The sequence below is a fragment of the Cucurbita maxima genome, unplaced genomic scaffold (genome assembly GCF_002738345.1).
Source record: "Cucurbita maxima cultivar Rimu unplaced genomic scaffold, Cmax_1.0 Cma_Scf00018, whole genome shotgun sequence".
Lineage (NCBI taxonomy): Eukaryota > Viridiplantae > Streptophyta > Magnoliopsida > Cucurbitales > Cucurbitaceae > Cucurbita > Cucurbita maxima.
This window is the reverse complement of record NW_019272034.1, coordinates 4,286,616-4,300,892: the sequence shown is the minus strand read 5'-3', so window position 1 is coordinate 4,300,892 and position 14,277 is coordinate 4,286,616. Positions and strand designations below refer to the sequence as shown.

At 33.1% G+C, this 14,277-nt stretch overlaps 3 protein-coding genes across 4 annotated transcripts; all 3 read right to left on the bottom strand.

The window, feature by feature from the left end:
• Positions 1 to 1,805: 1,805 nt before the first annotated feature.
• On the bottom strand, positions 1,806 to 3,322 carry LOC111493183 (NAC domain-containing protein 100-like). The gene is made up of 3 exons (XM_023142828.1): positions 2,986 to 3,322; positions 2,634 to 2,911; positions 1,806 to 2,556 (listed from the first exon to the last, which is right to left on the bottom strand). The coding sequence occupies exons 1-3, from the start codon at positions 3,173 to 3,175 to the stop codon at positions 2,083 to 2,085; spliced, it is 942 nt and encodes a 313-aa protein (XP_022998596.1). The 5' UTR covers positions 3,176 to 3,322; the 3' UTR covers positions 1,806 to 2,082.
• Positions 3,323 to 5,058: 1,736 nt separating this feature from the next.
• Positions 5,059 to 7,866, bottom strand: LOC111493360 (uncharacterized endoplasmic reticulum membrane protein YGL010W-like). Of its 2 annotated transcripts, XR_002719995.1 has the most exons (5): positions 7,075 to 7,866; positions 5,686 to 5,748; positions 5,526 to 5,597; positions 5,191 to 5,387; positions 5,059 to 5,145 (listed from the first exon to the last, which is right to left on the bottom strand). XR_002719995.1 is itself a non-coding variant. In XM_023143039.1 (4 exons), the coding sequence occupies exons 1-4, from the start codon at positions 7,420 to 7,422 to the stop codon at positions 5,271 to 5,273; spliced, it is 600 nt and encodes a 199-aa protein (XP_022998807.1). In that variant the 5' UTR covers positions 7,423 to 7,866; the 3' UTR covers positions 5,059 to 5,270. The 2 variants fall into 2 exon arrangements, 1 of the variants encoding a protein (XP_022998807.1); XM_023143039.1 differs by having other exon boundaries at positions 5,059 to 5,387.
• A 2,487-nt stretch (positions 7,867 to 10,353) lies between these two features.
• On the bottom strand, positions 10,354 to 11,907 carry LOC111493357 (thioredoxin-like 1-2, chloroplastic). Its single transcript, XM_023143035.1, has 4 exons — positions 11,467 to 11,907; positions 11,186 to 11,368; positions 10,900 to 11,064; positions 10,354 to 10,812 (listed from the first exon to the last, which is right to left on the bottom strand). Exons 1-4 carry the CDS (start codon positions 11,692 to 11,694, stop codon positions 10,576 to 10,578), a joined length of 813 nt encoding a protein of 270 aa, XP_022998803.1. The 5' UTR covers positions 11,695 to 11,907; the 3' UTR covers positions 10,354 to 10,575.
• Positions 11,908 to 14,277: the final 2,370 nt, after the last annotated feature.

Here is a 14,277-nt window from a genome sequence, read left to right as displayed (position 1 = left end):
AAAAAAAAAAAAAAAAAAAAAAAAAAAAAAAAAAAAAAAAAAAAAAAAAAAAAAAACCATACACTTTAATGGAAAATATTTTTGTATTTTAATCGGTTGAAACTATATATTATAATCCAAAATGCAAAGTTTATTTATGTTATAATACTTGATACACATCAACTTTGTAGAAAAGTAATGGGATTTTCTTTACATGGAAATATGGATAACCTTGATCTCCCACCCAAACAAAAAAGAATAAAATTAAATGGATTAAAAGTAAATGTTAGATGAACACGACTCTCCACAATGATATGATATTATCCACTTTGAGACGTCTACCCTTAATCGAGGCTCGACTCTTTTTTCTTTTGGAGTCTTAGTCATTTTTTACTATGCATTTGAGTCTAACTCCTTTTTTCTTTTAGAGTCATTTGTTTGATATTTTAGGGCATGGACTTTGATACCATATTAGATGAACACGACTCTCCACAGTGGTATGATACTGTCCACTTTTAGAATAAACTCTCATGGTTTTGCTTTTAGCTTCTTCAAAAGGCCTCACACCAATAGAGAGAGTATTCATTGATTATAAATTTATGATCATTCCCTAAATCATAAATTAGCTGAGGTGGGACTTTCATCCGGCGGTAAAATGTCCTAAATAATTGAGTAAATTTTGCAACTCAAGAATTCAAGGGGTGGGGTGGAACATTTTCTTGTAAAAGTTTTGGTGGGTGATAATGAACTTGATAGCCAGATGTGCATAGCAATGCCATGTGGCAAGTCACGATACGTCCACATCAATGACAACGTGTGAACATCTAAAGGTAAACGTAACAACTCAAGCTCATCGTTAGTAGATATTATCCGTTTTAACCTATAGCATGTCGTTATCAGTCTCACAGTTTTAAAATGCATCTTTTAGAGAGAGGTTTTCACAATCTTACAATGATTGCTTCTTTTTCTCCAACCAACGTGAGAGAGGTTTTAAAATTCTCGCTGGCACACCATCTAGTGTCTACCCTCTAATACCATTTGTAACAATCAAAGTTCACCTTTAGTAGATATTGTCCAATTTGACCCATTATGTATTGTCGTCAACCTCATAGTTTTGAAATGTGTCTTCTAGGGAGAGGCTTCCAGATGCTTTTAAAGAATGTTTTGTTTTTCCTCTTCAACCAATGTTGGATCTCACATTAAACAAGAAATTAAGACGTGTTTGATAATGTTTTTGTTTCTTGTTTCTTATTTTTCAACTTATTTTTATTTTTTTAATAACTAGAAACGGGAATCCGTTTGGTAATCTTCCATGTTTCTTCCATGAACGTTCCTCATTTAAAATAAAAACAAACATATTTGATCCGTCTTCCATCCAATTTGATCACAATCACATATGTGAGCGAAATTTACACAAATATTTTATCGACTAAATTAATAAAAATACTCTTAACTTTCCATTTTGTCTTAAAAAACAATATCTTTTTAAAATTTCCAATAATAAAAACCCTTAAACTTACAAATATATATATAATAAATACACTTATCTAAAATTTATATTTTATTTTAAAAATATTCTTGAATTAAAAAAAAAAAAAAAACCTTTTTCAAGGTTAAAAAATTACGTTAATTAATATTTTTTTTCTAAAATAATAAAAAATAATAATCTATATAAATAAATTCTCATATATTGACAATAAAATAAAAAAAATAAAAAAAGCTAAAAAAATTTTACCTCCTAAATTCACGTTAATTAGGCTCTTAAAAACAACCATCAACTCCAAATTAACATGTCTCATATAACATAAACATCAAAAAGATTAGAACAAAATTTAATCAAGACTTAATCATAATCATTCCTAATGCACTAATTACTTAATTATCATATAAAGATCTGAATATGAAAGCGAATATCCACATACTTATGTCTGCTTGTAAAAAAAGAAAGAAGAAGATGGAGATAGAGACCATCCATTATCTTTATAATAACATCATCAATGGCTGCGGAAGCCATTAAAGTACTGCTCCAAGATCACTTTCAAAGCACCAAAGCCAACTCCATTTACACATAATAATAATGATGGCATCGATTTGGAATTTTCTTCAGTAATTCCACACCATGTTGGGATTCAATGCCACAGTTGAACCCGATGGATTCTCTTGATTTTCAAATGGAAATCGACCCATTTCCAGATTCGAAACAACAGAGCAGATTTCATTGTTCATATCATAAATTAACCCTTTTTCTCCCTCTGGTTTGAATGTTCTACCCATGTTTGGGAACTGTGGATTGTATGATGAATTGGGATTTGTGTTTCTTGGGAAAATGGAAGAGAAACTGAAAGGAAAATCAGTGATTTTGGGTAAGGTTCTTTGAGAAGAATCCATGGAGTTGGAGAAGCAGGGCACGTAAGGCGATTCTGAAACTGGTTTGATCTTGAATGAAGATGAAGAACACGAAGAATCCTTCAATGGCGACAGAGCTGAAGAACAAGAACCGTATTTAACTAACCCATAAATATGAACTTTTTTCCCTCCACAGCTCTTCTGAAACACCCTTGAAATAACCCATTCGTTCTGCAGAACAAAAAGAAAAACAGAGTGCTCTGTAATTTCAACGATTCTGAGGGGTAAACAGAGCAAAAAGTTCGTACCTTTGCGGAGTTTGAGAGATTAATGGAAGAGGGTTTGCCTTCTAATCTGAATTCATGCATAACCCAATTGGATTTTTCACCTTTTGGAGCTCTTCCACAGTAAAAAACAAGAGTTTTCTTCATACCCACAAGGGTTTTTCCTCTGTAAATCTCTTTATCTTTGCCAGTGGCTTTCCAATACCCTGATTCAGTGGCTCTGTTCGTTCTCAAACCAGTGGGATATTTTCTATCCCTTAGACAGAAAAAATACCATTCCTTTTCTCCCATTTTCGCTTTCCCTTCAACAAAAACCAACAAAATCAGTGATTTTAAAGCGAGATATAAAAAGGGTATGAAAAAGTTTCGATCTTACAGGGCAAATCCCAGGGCTCAGACTTGTTGAGATCAACCTCTCCAATGGGTTTGCAAGAGAAATTGGAATCCACCACTTTGTTGCAGAGATAATGAGAAATAAGCTCTTCATCAGTTGGGTGGAACCGAAATCCAGGCGGCAAAACAATCTGGGATTCTTCATTAACAGGACATGTCCTGTTTTCTTCCATGTTTTGTTTTTCAGAAACTCAGAGATCCTCGCAGAAGAAAGCAAAAACAGAGAGATTACAGAGAGGAGAGAGAAAGAGGAGAGAGAGAGAGAAATGAAAGTGAAAGAAAGGAGAAAGAAGAAAAGTGAGAAGTTGATTTGATGGAGCGAAAGGGGAGGAGAATGAGAAACATGAAGTGAAGTGAAGCTCCATGAAATAATATGCTCTGCTTAACTGACTTTCCTATTTCACTCATCGTGGCACGCCTCGCCATGCCATGCCCAACTATTTTAACCTACTTTTGACCATAGTTACGCTAGAAACAAAAGTTTCCATATGAGTTCCCGTTCTTTGGCACGGTTGCAGGATCGATTGGAATCGTTTAATTTAGTCTAGTATGATAATATCGTGAGTATGAAAATAATGTGGCTTAAAATCGAAACCTAAAAACTTAGTTTGGTCATTTGAAGCACGCTGCGTGAAAAACTGAGTTGCGGTCAATATTTTTTACATTGTTGCGTGGAATGTAAAAATTCCATTATTTCAGCCCAAATTTCGAAGAAATTGGCCTATAATAGTGTATGTACGTGCTTTACACTGAAATTGTAATTTGGAAACTCTAATTGGGTCGTCCGATGCACACATGTAAAAAAAATCGAGTCACGGAACATAGAATTGATATTGTTGTGGGGAATATTAATATTCGAACAATTCAACTAAAATTTCGAAGAAAAAGAGACAAAAGCAATACAAGCTTAAAATCAAAACCCTAATTTAAAATTCCTAGTTTGAACATTTGAAGCATGCGCGTGAAAAAACTGAGTCGTGATTGATAAATCTGTTTTTTTTTTAAATACGACACAAGAATTCCCATTTTGCCCTTATTTTAAAGGAGAAGTACCAGTGTCGGTTCTTATTCTTCCTCACTGTTTCATTTTATCGTGTTCTTCTTCTCTAATTGAATCTTTTTTAATGATGATTTTCACTTGGTTATGTTCAAATTATATGATCAAACATCCAAAGTTGTGGTCTATTACTTTTCATTAATGACCAAGAAAGAAGAACAAAATACATTAAGGGCAAACATAAGAGTCTATCACCGATAGACTGTCATCACTAATAAATCAGTATAACAACACCTAATCATCAATAATTGTAATTATAATTGAAGTTTATGAGCGATAGACTTCACTCACAATGGTAACCCATGAGCTAAGTATCGACATTACGACATTTTTATTAGATTAAACTAGTATAACAATGCATATAGTTTCTCAATGATACACTACAATCACTGAAACGTTAGTATAACAACACATGTTCAACCATGATTGCAACTGTGATGGAAGACTATTAGTGAGAGGCTACTGTCATTGGTAAACTTCGCTCAAAACGATAGTCTATCAGTAATAGACTCAACTACTAAGCTAATAAGGAGTTTTTAGTCTTTTTACCTAGATTAATTTGTCATATTATAAATAGTTGACCGAAGAAAACTGGTTGTAGCTGACACGATGATAACCTCCAACCTCGTTTCATTGTTTGATTTGCCTACATTTGTTATTATAATGGAATTAAGTTATTATGATGGAATTAAGAATATATTCCCAAGGACATTTTGGTACTTACACTTCATGTTAATTATATAATATAGTATTATATTACTTAAATTAACATTTAGCATAAGAAGAAAATTCAAGTATTGACAAAGTAAAGGGGAATACTTTAGGATAAAACCACCTGCTTTTTAAGAATAAAATGATTATAAAAGAGATGTTAAATAATAATGTAAAACAATTAACTTTATTAGCAAAAATGCACAAAAATAAAATATTCTCATACTTATACGGCACCGTTTCTTTCCATATGAACACAAGAATGTAAAACCAATTCCCAGATTTGGATTGTCTGAAGAGGGCCATTCTAATTTTATTCAAATACAAATAGTATTCAAACTCTGTTCACTGGAATTTTCGAACACATTCGGAGCTCTCCGTTAGGTAATTCCACACAAACCGAACCAAAATCAGATAGTTACGACGAACGTGTCGAATACTCGTTCATATACGTATGTGTATACATTATTCTATGCATATGGTTAGAACAGAGATTCAAGCTAAGAGCTTTTTTTTGCTTTCTTGTCTTGCCAAGCTTTCCTCTCCGCTTCTATCTTTGCCTTAACGCTTGTATGAAAACCTTTATACGGTTCGTATTCGAATAAAGCTTGAAGAACCTGTAAATAGATAACGAATTAATAACATTTTTGAATATTTTGTTGTTATATAGGTCGAACAGGATCTGTTCTATAGGCTGTACAGCTATGTCAAGAAAGTGTTACAACAGTACCATAACGGGTTTGTGCAAAGCTTACCTCTAACAAAACGAAGAATGGAGCCATTAGAAAAGCTTGAGTAAGGTTGTCGATGAGAGCAGGTGCTCGTTTCTTCCAAGTGAAACCAAAAAGCAACGTCCATGAGCGATTAAGTTTGAAAAACAAGTTTAAGGTTTGAGATGTTTAACTAAGTAGTTACCTCGAATACTCCATGACCAATAAACTGACTTGTCCAGCAGAACAACTGTGCAGCCAACACTACCTGATATATTAGATGACAAAATAACCAGCTTTAGCTATAAATTCTGCAATAATTTGAACATGTTACATAGATCCAAGTGGTACTCGAAAGTTTACAGATGTGAAATGAGGGGATCACAGTACATCGAGTCCTCGAAGAAACTCGAAAAGGGTTGTGCCTATCAAGTTATGACGATATCAAAAAAGAAAGAGATACAATGTCAATCATGTTATGTACTGGTGCAGACTTTTGGAAAAAGGTGGCCATAGGTTATCTAAAAGGAATCTCATCTCCAAGCTGGTCCAACACTCAAAAGCTGCAACCTATCTCGTCCCAAATATCAGTCACAAAATGTAACAGGCCAAGCCTACCGATATCAAATATTGTCCTCTTTGGATTTTCCATTTCGGGCTTCCTCTCAAGATTTTTAAAAGGTGTCTAATATGGAGAGGTTTTCACACCCTTTTAAGGAATAGTTCGTTCCTCTCCCCAACCGACGTGGGATCAAACACAAAAACTTTGAGATAATTCTCACAAAAGTAATTTAGATAGAGGCTCAAAATCCCTTCAAAATTGATGTCTATCTAAGTTTAGCTTAGTTCAGCATCAAGAGGACGAGGATGATTAAAGGACACATTGGATCGAAGGAAGGACAACATCAATCAGTGTTCTAAGAAGATCTTTGTAATATAAACCAATCAAGAAAAGACTCACTGCCAAATTAAAGTGTCATTTGAACCCAACCCAACTATTTCTTAGGCATGCGGCATGACTTACTTTACTTGCAGCCAGAAACCAACATTTATTTATTTTTATAAACAACATAGCTAGAAAAGTGTGTTGATAATAAGCACAGACGTTACACGAATTTGATAAACAAATGGAAAGGTGATGTCTATTCAGTTTTAGCTACAACATTTAAAGATCAGTAACAATTGTGAGTGGGGCAACTGATCAGTAAAAATAAGTCTAAACAACAGCTGAGATATCTATTTATAGTTCACTCTGCCATCGTTGGGATCAAACAATTTGCCAGCACAATCTTTCCAGACTTGAATAACAAAAAAGAAAAAGAAATAAGGCCTTATAAGAGCTAGCATATGTGTTCATAGTTCTATAAGAACAAACGGTTTGCCAACATAATTCAACTAATAAATAGGAGCAATAAATTCCACAACAACCATAAAGTCGGAAGAATTAATAAAGCTCTAGGGAACAGAGTTACATAAATGGTTCAAATATTCAAACTCAAGCAGAAACCAGACAACCTAAATAGGGCTATTTAAAGATCTGTGAAACAATTAAAACAAACAAACGAGAATCAAAAGAAGAAAAAAGGGCATTCACCTTCCATGTAAGAGTGTAGCCAAGCTTAAAAGCGAACACACTAGCTCCAACCCAGCAGAGAAGACACATTAAAGCCGCCAAAGATCCAGCTCTCTTATCCAAAAGTACATAGAAAGCGCCATAAATGAAAGCAAAGAGAAACCCAAAATTCAAAACGAGGCCAGTGTTGAACCCACAAGGGCATTTGGGGAGAGAATAGAAAGAGGGGGTGTAGTAGAAGAGCATGAGCGCAGTGAAGAAAATTGGCCAAACAAAGAGAATATGGATGAAAATATTAGTTGGGTTGCTATGATAAGCGCCATAGAATGCAAAATGCCTCTCAAGATCGAACAATCCGCGCCTTCCCATCGGAACTTTTCGAATTCAAACGAGAAATACAGAAAGAAATGGGTGTGAGAAAGAAGCGGGAGATTGAATGGGACTAAAAAGAGGGATAAAGCTAAGGGATTACGAAAACCAGAGCAGGAGGGCACATCGAAATATGTGTAATCGATGTGTGGAATGGCAGGGTTTTGGCATCCGATTTGCAGGTTTTGGACTTCTCTTTTTATATCACGGCCGCGTTTGAATTGGAACAATGGAAATTTGAATGCTTACTACCAAAGGTTGTGAAGAACAGGAAGCTCCCATGACCACAGAAAAGAGGCCCAAACAAGGGCAGGACAATTGAGCGTACCAAATTAGAGAGTTGCAACAGCTCCAAAAGAATTAGAAGGCCAGCGCCAAGACCCATGATGCAACAAGAAATCTAAAATTGGGGCATGATCATCACTGCCCATCTCAAATTGAGAAGGGATCAAACTCGTAGCAGCAATCAGGTAGCCCAAAAATCCAAAACTACAAAACTAGCGGCTGCAATATTAGGGCCACTAAGAGGAAGGTCGAATACTCCAAATTAATTAAATGATTGGATTAAAATAAGTCTGAAGATCATTCCAATATTATCTCGATTGATTCATGTATTCTTCTTTTATCTTCCGTCATGTCTGACCAACTTTTGTCTTGATTCCTCTCCAAACTAAATTCTATTATAAGACGTTTTTCTCTAATATCAATTATAATAACTTGATTTACTACTCTGATGAGCTATTACATGCATTACATGTTGTTATTTTTTTAAATATATGAACCAATGAACATTTTATCTAATATATTTAGCATACTTAAATTGAGAAAATGCATTAAAATGAAGAAAAATATAGTTTTATCATTTCAAAGGAGTATTAGTGTTCACAAAACCCCTCAAGTTTTTTCTAAACGAAACATATTAAGGTAGGAAATGAACGGTTTCATTTAAACATCGAAGATATTCGATAATAAAATTAAACAAAATTAAAGGTTAGACAAACTTACTTTCAAGAAATAAGGTAAAAGTTTAATCTTCCTAACAATGACTAAACATAAGATCAAGGCTCCCGAAAATTCTTAAAAAAATAAAATAAAATAAAGTGAAAGAGCTATAGAAAAAATTCCATATTTGTCTGAAACATAAAGTATAATCTATAAAATCTTTGAGGGAATGATTTTCGTCTAATATATTTATATTTAAATCACATGTAAATATCATAAAGTATTGAATCGAAGTTAAAATATTGATTTCTTATTATATTTTATCATCTATTCAATCGTCATTTACATTATTTATTTTTTCTAGAAGATTTTAGAAAGTGGCTGTCGTGTGAATGTGTCTAGTCACTAAAATAGTGTATTGTCTGTGACTGCTTGCTTGGTGGGGTGACTTATCCATTATGGGTAAACAAGAAACCCGACTCTACCGATTCGAAGACGTTGTCCAAGAGAAGGAGATGAAAGCAATAATGCACTCCATATGGAGAGTATGATCACAGGACCGATACTCAAAGAAATTGACCGTAGCCTAATAAAAAACGTGGAAAAAGAAAATGAAGAAGTGTCCTCAATCAAGTACTAGTAGTAGACCCTTGCCGAAATTCCTAGTGGTCTCCTCTTGAATGCCCTATCATGTTTTTGGACGCACATTTCAAAATTTTAATATAATAATTGAAATAGATATTTGTAAATGATAAAATATCGTTATTTTTTTTTAAAGTTAAATAGACAAAATATTAATAATATAAAAATTTGATAAAATAGCAATCAATAATGGTAAATAAATAGTTTATAATATATTATTTATGTAATTAACTTTACAAATAGTGTATTATGTAAATATTTGATAAATTAAGAATATTGAAGATGACCGACACAAAGGAAAAGGGTATGCTTAAATGTGGGGTCATGATGAGTTGGAATGTCGTTAATCCACGTCAGTTCCACGACTTAGGGGTATAGCTGGGACCCACAAGTCTCCATATATATATATATTTTTTTATTATTATAATAATGAAGCTGGAGGGACCAGTGGAGCACGTGTGTTGTTATTGTTTTGTGTGGAACAACCTGGACGGCGTCGATTCCGGTTGTGTGAGATTACTTTACTTTTTAATTTTTAAATATGTAAATATAAAAAACTACGTTTTTAACCTTTTGTTACGACTATTAAAAAAAGTAATAATAAAAGTTTAAAATTAAAATTAGATGGTAAATCTTAATTAAATATTTAAATTAAATAAATATATGTTCTAAAAATTAATATTTTATTTTTATTAAAAACAAAAATGTAGACAGATAACTCATACCAATAAGTGTATTTTGTTCTCAGTTTCCACAAATAATTTTTTCTGACCCTTTTTCAAATTTGATAAATGTTGGTTAATTGTATATTTCATTATAGTTCTATGATTTAGAGTATCATTTCTTATTTGATCTCTTTGAATTCCATATTCAAAGTTGCGATCAGGTCTATTCACTAAAAAGAATTGATTCGATACATTTTTTAATTTGAAGTGTAGTTTGATGTTAGTGACCTTTAGAAAAAAAATCCTAAGATACATATGAGCTAGGATAAAACTCGTTTTGGTCTGTGGGAAAACGACTCGTGTTGATATGTGGGGATAATTTTCACTCTTAGAAGAGTAAGTAACACAACTATGTCGAAACAAAATACTAACCAAATCTAGATTATGAATTCTAGGCATAGGACTTTTGATTTGGGTAGTTATCGCTCTTTTCCCCATTAAGATCGGTGAGTAAAAACGTTGAACCGTGAACGATGCTTTACAACTTCCCATTCTCCATGGAATCTGATTCTTTACTTCACATTTGATGGAACCAAATTCATACCCATTTCATCAGAATCTATGAGCTCCCTAATAACCATTCCATATAGTTTCAAAAGCATATGAGAAGACAAGAATCGAATAGCAACCAAAAGCATGATCTGTGTATTAGAAAACTGAAACAGACAGCCAATTCCAGTTCTTACAACAGATTGGCAATGCAGAGAAGCAAGGCACACACTAAGAAAAACCAGAGGGCCTTGCTTATGGGGCAAACCCCAAATCCTCACTATGTACAACAATCTCAAAAACAAAAGAATTCATCAACTAACAATCTTTCAATTTGCTTAGTGTTATCATAGCTTTACACCTTAAGAATCAGGTGATTGTCTTCCCTTTTATTGCCTGATGTGTCCCAAGAACTATAAGAATATAGATCCTTTAATGTTCCTCCTTCCTTGAGATATGGTAACGGTGAACTTAATGATAATTCACCCGCCATTGCTAACCGTTCGAGCTCGGATTCGTCTAATCCTTTAGCTGGAAGGATGCTACATCGGTCGGTTCCGTGTTTCGCCAATGCATCCTTGAATTTCTTAATCTGCAATGCCAAAATGGAATATGGGAAGAATTAGATTCTAGCTATGGAGATTCTTTTCTTTGTGTTCAATCTGGTCATTGTTCTTACAGTTGAGATTGTACAGCTAAAGCTACAAACGCGACCTTCTCCACCTCTATAGAACCTGAAGAAGGGAAGAACACGTATATGGAGAGCTTGGCACATGGTTTTGAGCTCCTCAAAGTTAACTTTGAGAAAAATTGCATCAGGGTGTAACTCAGCTAGTTGACAGATCTGATATAGAAATGGATTCAATCAGCAAAATCCCAGAATCCCAAGTTCAAAATTGATGCCTAATGCATAACCCTAAACTTAAACTAGAACAAGAACTTAAGCAGCAAACAAGATAATATACCTTAGGATGAAGGGTTTTGCAACCTCCACAGCCAGGGGAATAAAAGTCAATAATGGCTAATCTATCACCAGCATCAAGCAATGCCTCCACGAGGGCTTGCGCAGAGTGGATCTCCACCATGTTAGGTTTCAAGCTCTTTTCCCACCATCTCTGACTTCGCCCAATACAGATAGAAGCCTGTGCCTGAAACCACAAATCAATTTCAGACCCACCACAACATTATCAAAGAGACACTAAATCTGAAACTGGGAATTATTACAAAGACGAAATCTGGGGCTTACATTGATGGTTAGGACATTTGGGGATTTAGGGTTCGAGTTTCTAACACCATTTTGATCCGAAACCACGACAGGTTTCCCCAAGAAATCGACGCGCAAAACAGGGAACCCCTTCTGGGTCGACCCTTTTAAATTAGCAGTACAAACCCCAGAAATCACAGACGATTTGGAAGAACGGAAGTTATCCTTGAGCCCGGAAACAGAGAGACCAGTCTTCAACGAACAAGCCATGGTGGAGAGAAATCAAAAGCAAAAAATGGAAGAACCCACTAAAAGAATGGCCTCAAAATCAATCTGGGTTGAAGCAGAATCGAGTTGGCAACAAGGAAGAACACGAAACCCACCTGTAATCCTTAAAGTAAGACCCAAAATCAAAAGAAGAAACAGTGAAGATGAGGAGGAAAGGGAAAGGGAGAAGGAAAATTAGAAGGAAGAAGGAGACATATAAAGAAGGAAGAAAGGAAGAAAATGGGAGAAGTGGGGCAGTCTGATTCGGATTAAACTTTATCCATTTGATCCAAAGAATCGAGAGAAAAGAGGGTAAGATTCGGGATTTGGATAGTGGGTTTTGTTTAAATTTGGACTTTATCCAGGATAATTAACGATTGATTTAAGTGGATTAGTATTTTGAATCTCTAAATTAAAGGCTAATTAATTGGGGATTAGGTCTGGATTATGAGGATGGAACGGAAATAACTCGATTACTGACTATAATTTTCCCGTTTTCGCTTATCTTCCAAATTTTTGGATAAGGATTTTTCTTTTTCTTTCTTTTTCTTTCTTCTTTTTTTTTTTTTTTTTTTTTTTTTTTTTTTTTTGTTGCAATTTTGAGTTTCCACGTATTTATCTTGCAAAATTACTCTGTTACCCTCCTCTGTCGTCGTTATCGAAACACACGTTAACCTAGATGCTGTGTTTCTGTAGTGTGTAATTACCATTTTGCCCCGACGTAAAGAAAAATAATATATATTCTTTACTCTTGAGTATCACATGACATGGGTTAGTTGGAGTGAGTTTTATTAATATATAATTTTTAAATATTAATATTAATTTTAAAATGTAAAGTTCTATCCTTAAAAAAATGAAATCATGATGATTACGTAAAAATAATTACAAATGAAATGGTTACGTATTGCATTATTTTTTATCTATTTAAAATATATATTTGTTCCAAATTATATACCAAACAAAGTGTTTTATATTACAATAATTACAATTTCAAAAAAAAAAAAAAGGTAGGATTTAGAAAAATTAATGTCTGAGGAATTTAATAACATGAGTATAGTTCTACTTATTATAATCGTAGCTAAGATTCTCCTAAATGCAGACCATCTTTACATAAGTACCCTAATAGAGGTGGCCTGCTTAAAGTCCGTAGATCGTATGATGACATTGCGTTCTCTCATCGAGTAAGATGATTCATCCTCATGGTATGTTTCACAAGGACATTGACATGACAATTATGCAAGGTGTATGTGGAGTAGAACTATATATTGACAGGGAAGAACTTATATCGACAATGGATGTAATTGTTGAATGATGAAAGTCTCGGCTAATTTAGGGAATGATCATGGGTTTATAAGTGAGGAATACTAACTCCATTGGTGTGAAGCAAAGCCATGAGAGCTTATGCTCAAAGTGGACAATATCATACCATTGTAGAGAGTCGTGTTTGTCTAACAGTAATAAGAGTTGTTAATGTGGAATTTTTTGGAGAATACCAACCTTCTTATAAGGAAAATTCGTCAATATATATATATATATTAGTTTCAAATCATTTAAATTTAAAATATTTTTAGCATGTGTTTGTAAGTTATATATATTAGTTTTTATTTATGAAAATGATATTTAGATTTTATAATTAAAAATATAAAACAAAGCTAATAAGATCCAATATTTTGGAAGTATTGAATGTCGAAGCCCACTTTTAATCTAATTTTTTTTTCTTTTTCTACTTTCTTCACAACTTTTGTTTACTTTAAATATAAAACATGTGACAAAAATTAATAATAGAATTTAGGTTATTTATTTATTTATTTTTATATATGGGTTTTTTTTAATTACAATAAATTTCCTAAAGTATTTTTTAAATAAAGATGAAAACGCTTAATTCTCTGGAATATTTATTAAAGCATATAAAAATTAACAACATATAGATAAAAGATGAACAAATTAAAAAATATAGAACTAAATCAATAAATGAACATTTAAAAATAAATAAATAAATAAATGAGGAGGAGGAGACAAGAGGAGAGGAGAGATGGAAGCATTTAGTGGGAACACGAGAGGAGTGTGGGGGTGTAAAAGTAAAATCCGTGGTTCCTATTTTGTAGGCTAATAAATAATCAACACATTTTTATTATATGGTCACGTCACATTTTCCAAAAAAAATATATGTACTCTATTGTCTTTCATTTCATTTATTTTTATGATATGATTCACTATTTATAATCTAATTTACGTCTCATACTCAATATATTAATTAATTCACAGTAAGTAAGCATTTTATTAAAATTCGTAATACGATTGAACAAGATAAATATATAAACAACCATATAAATTTGATAGAATATAATTGGATAAGTAATTACATTTTTCTATAAATACAATTACATATATATATATATATATTCCTTATGATCCACATATTTTTGTATGGCACATGGGCCGTGGTTGGGCCTTCAGACACAAAGGTTTGATAGACAAAAAAACATCATGAACTTGTTTGTTTTTTTTTTGTTTTTTTAGTTATTAAAAACAAAATAAGAACAAGGCAAGGACTAAGAATTCCTTTTTTTTTTTTTTTTTTTTTTT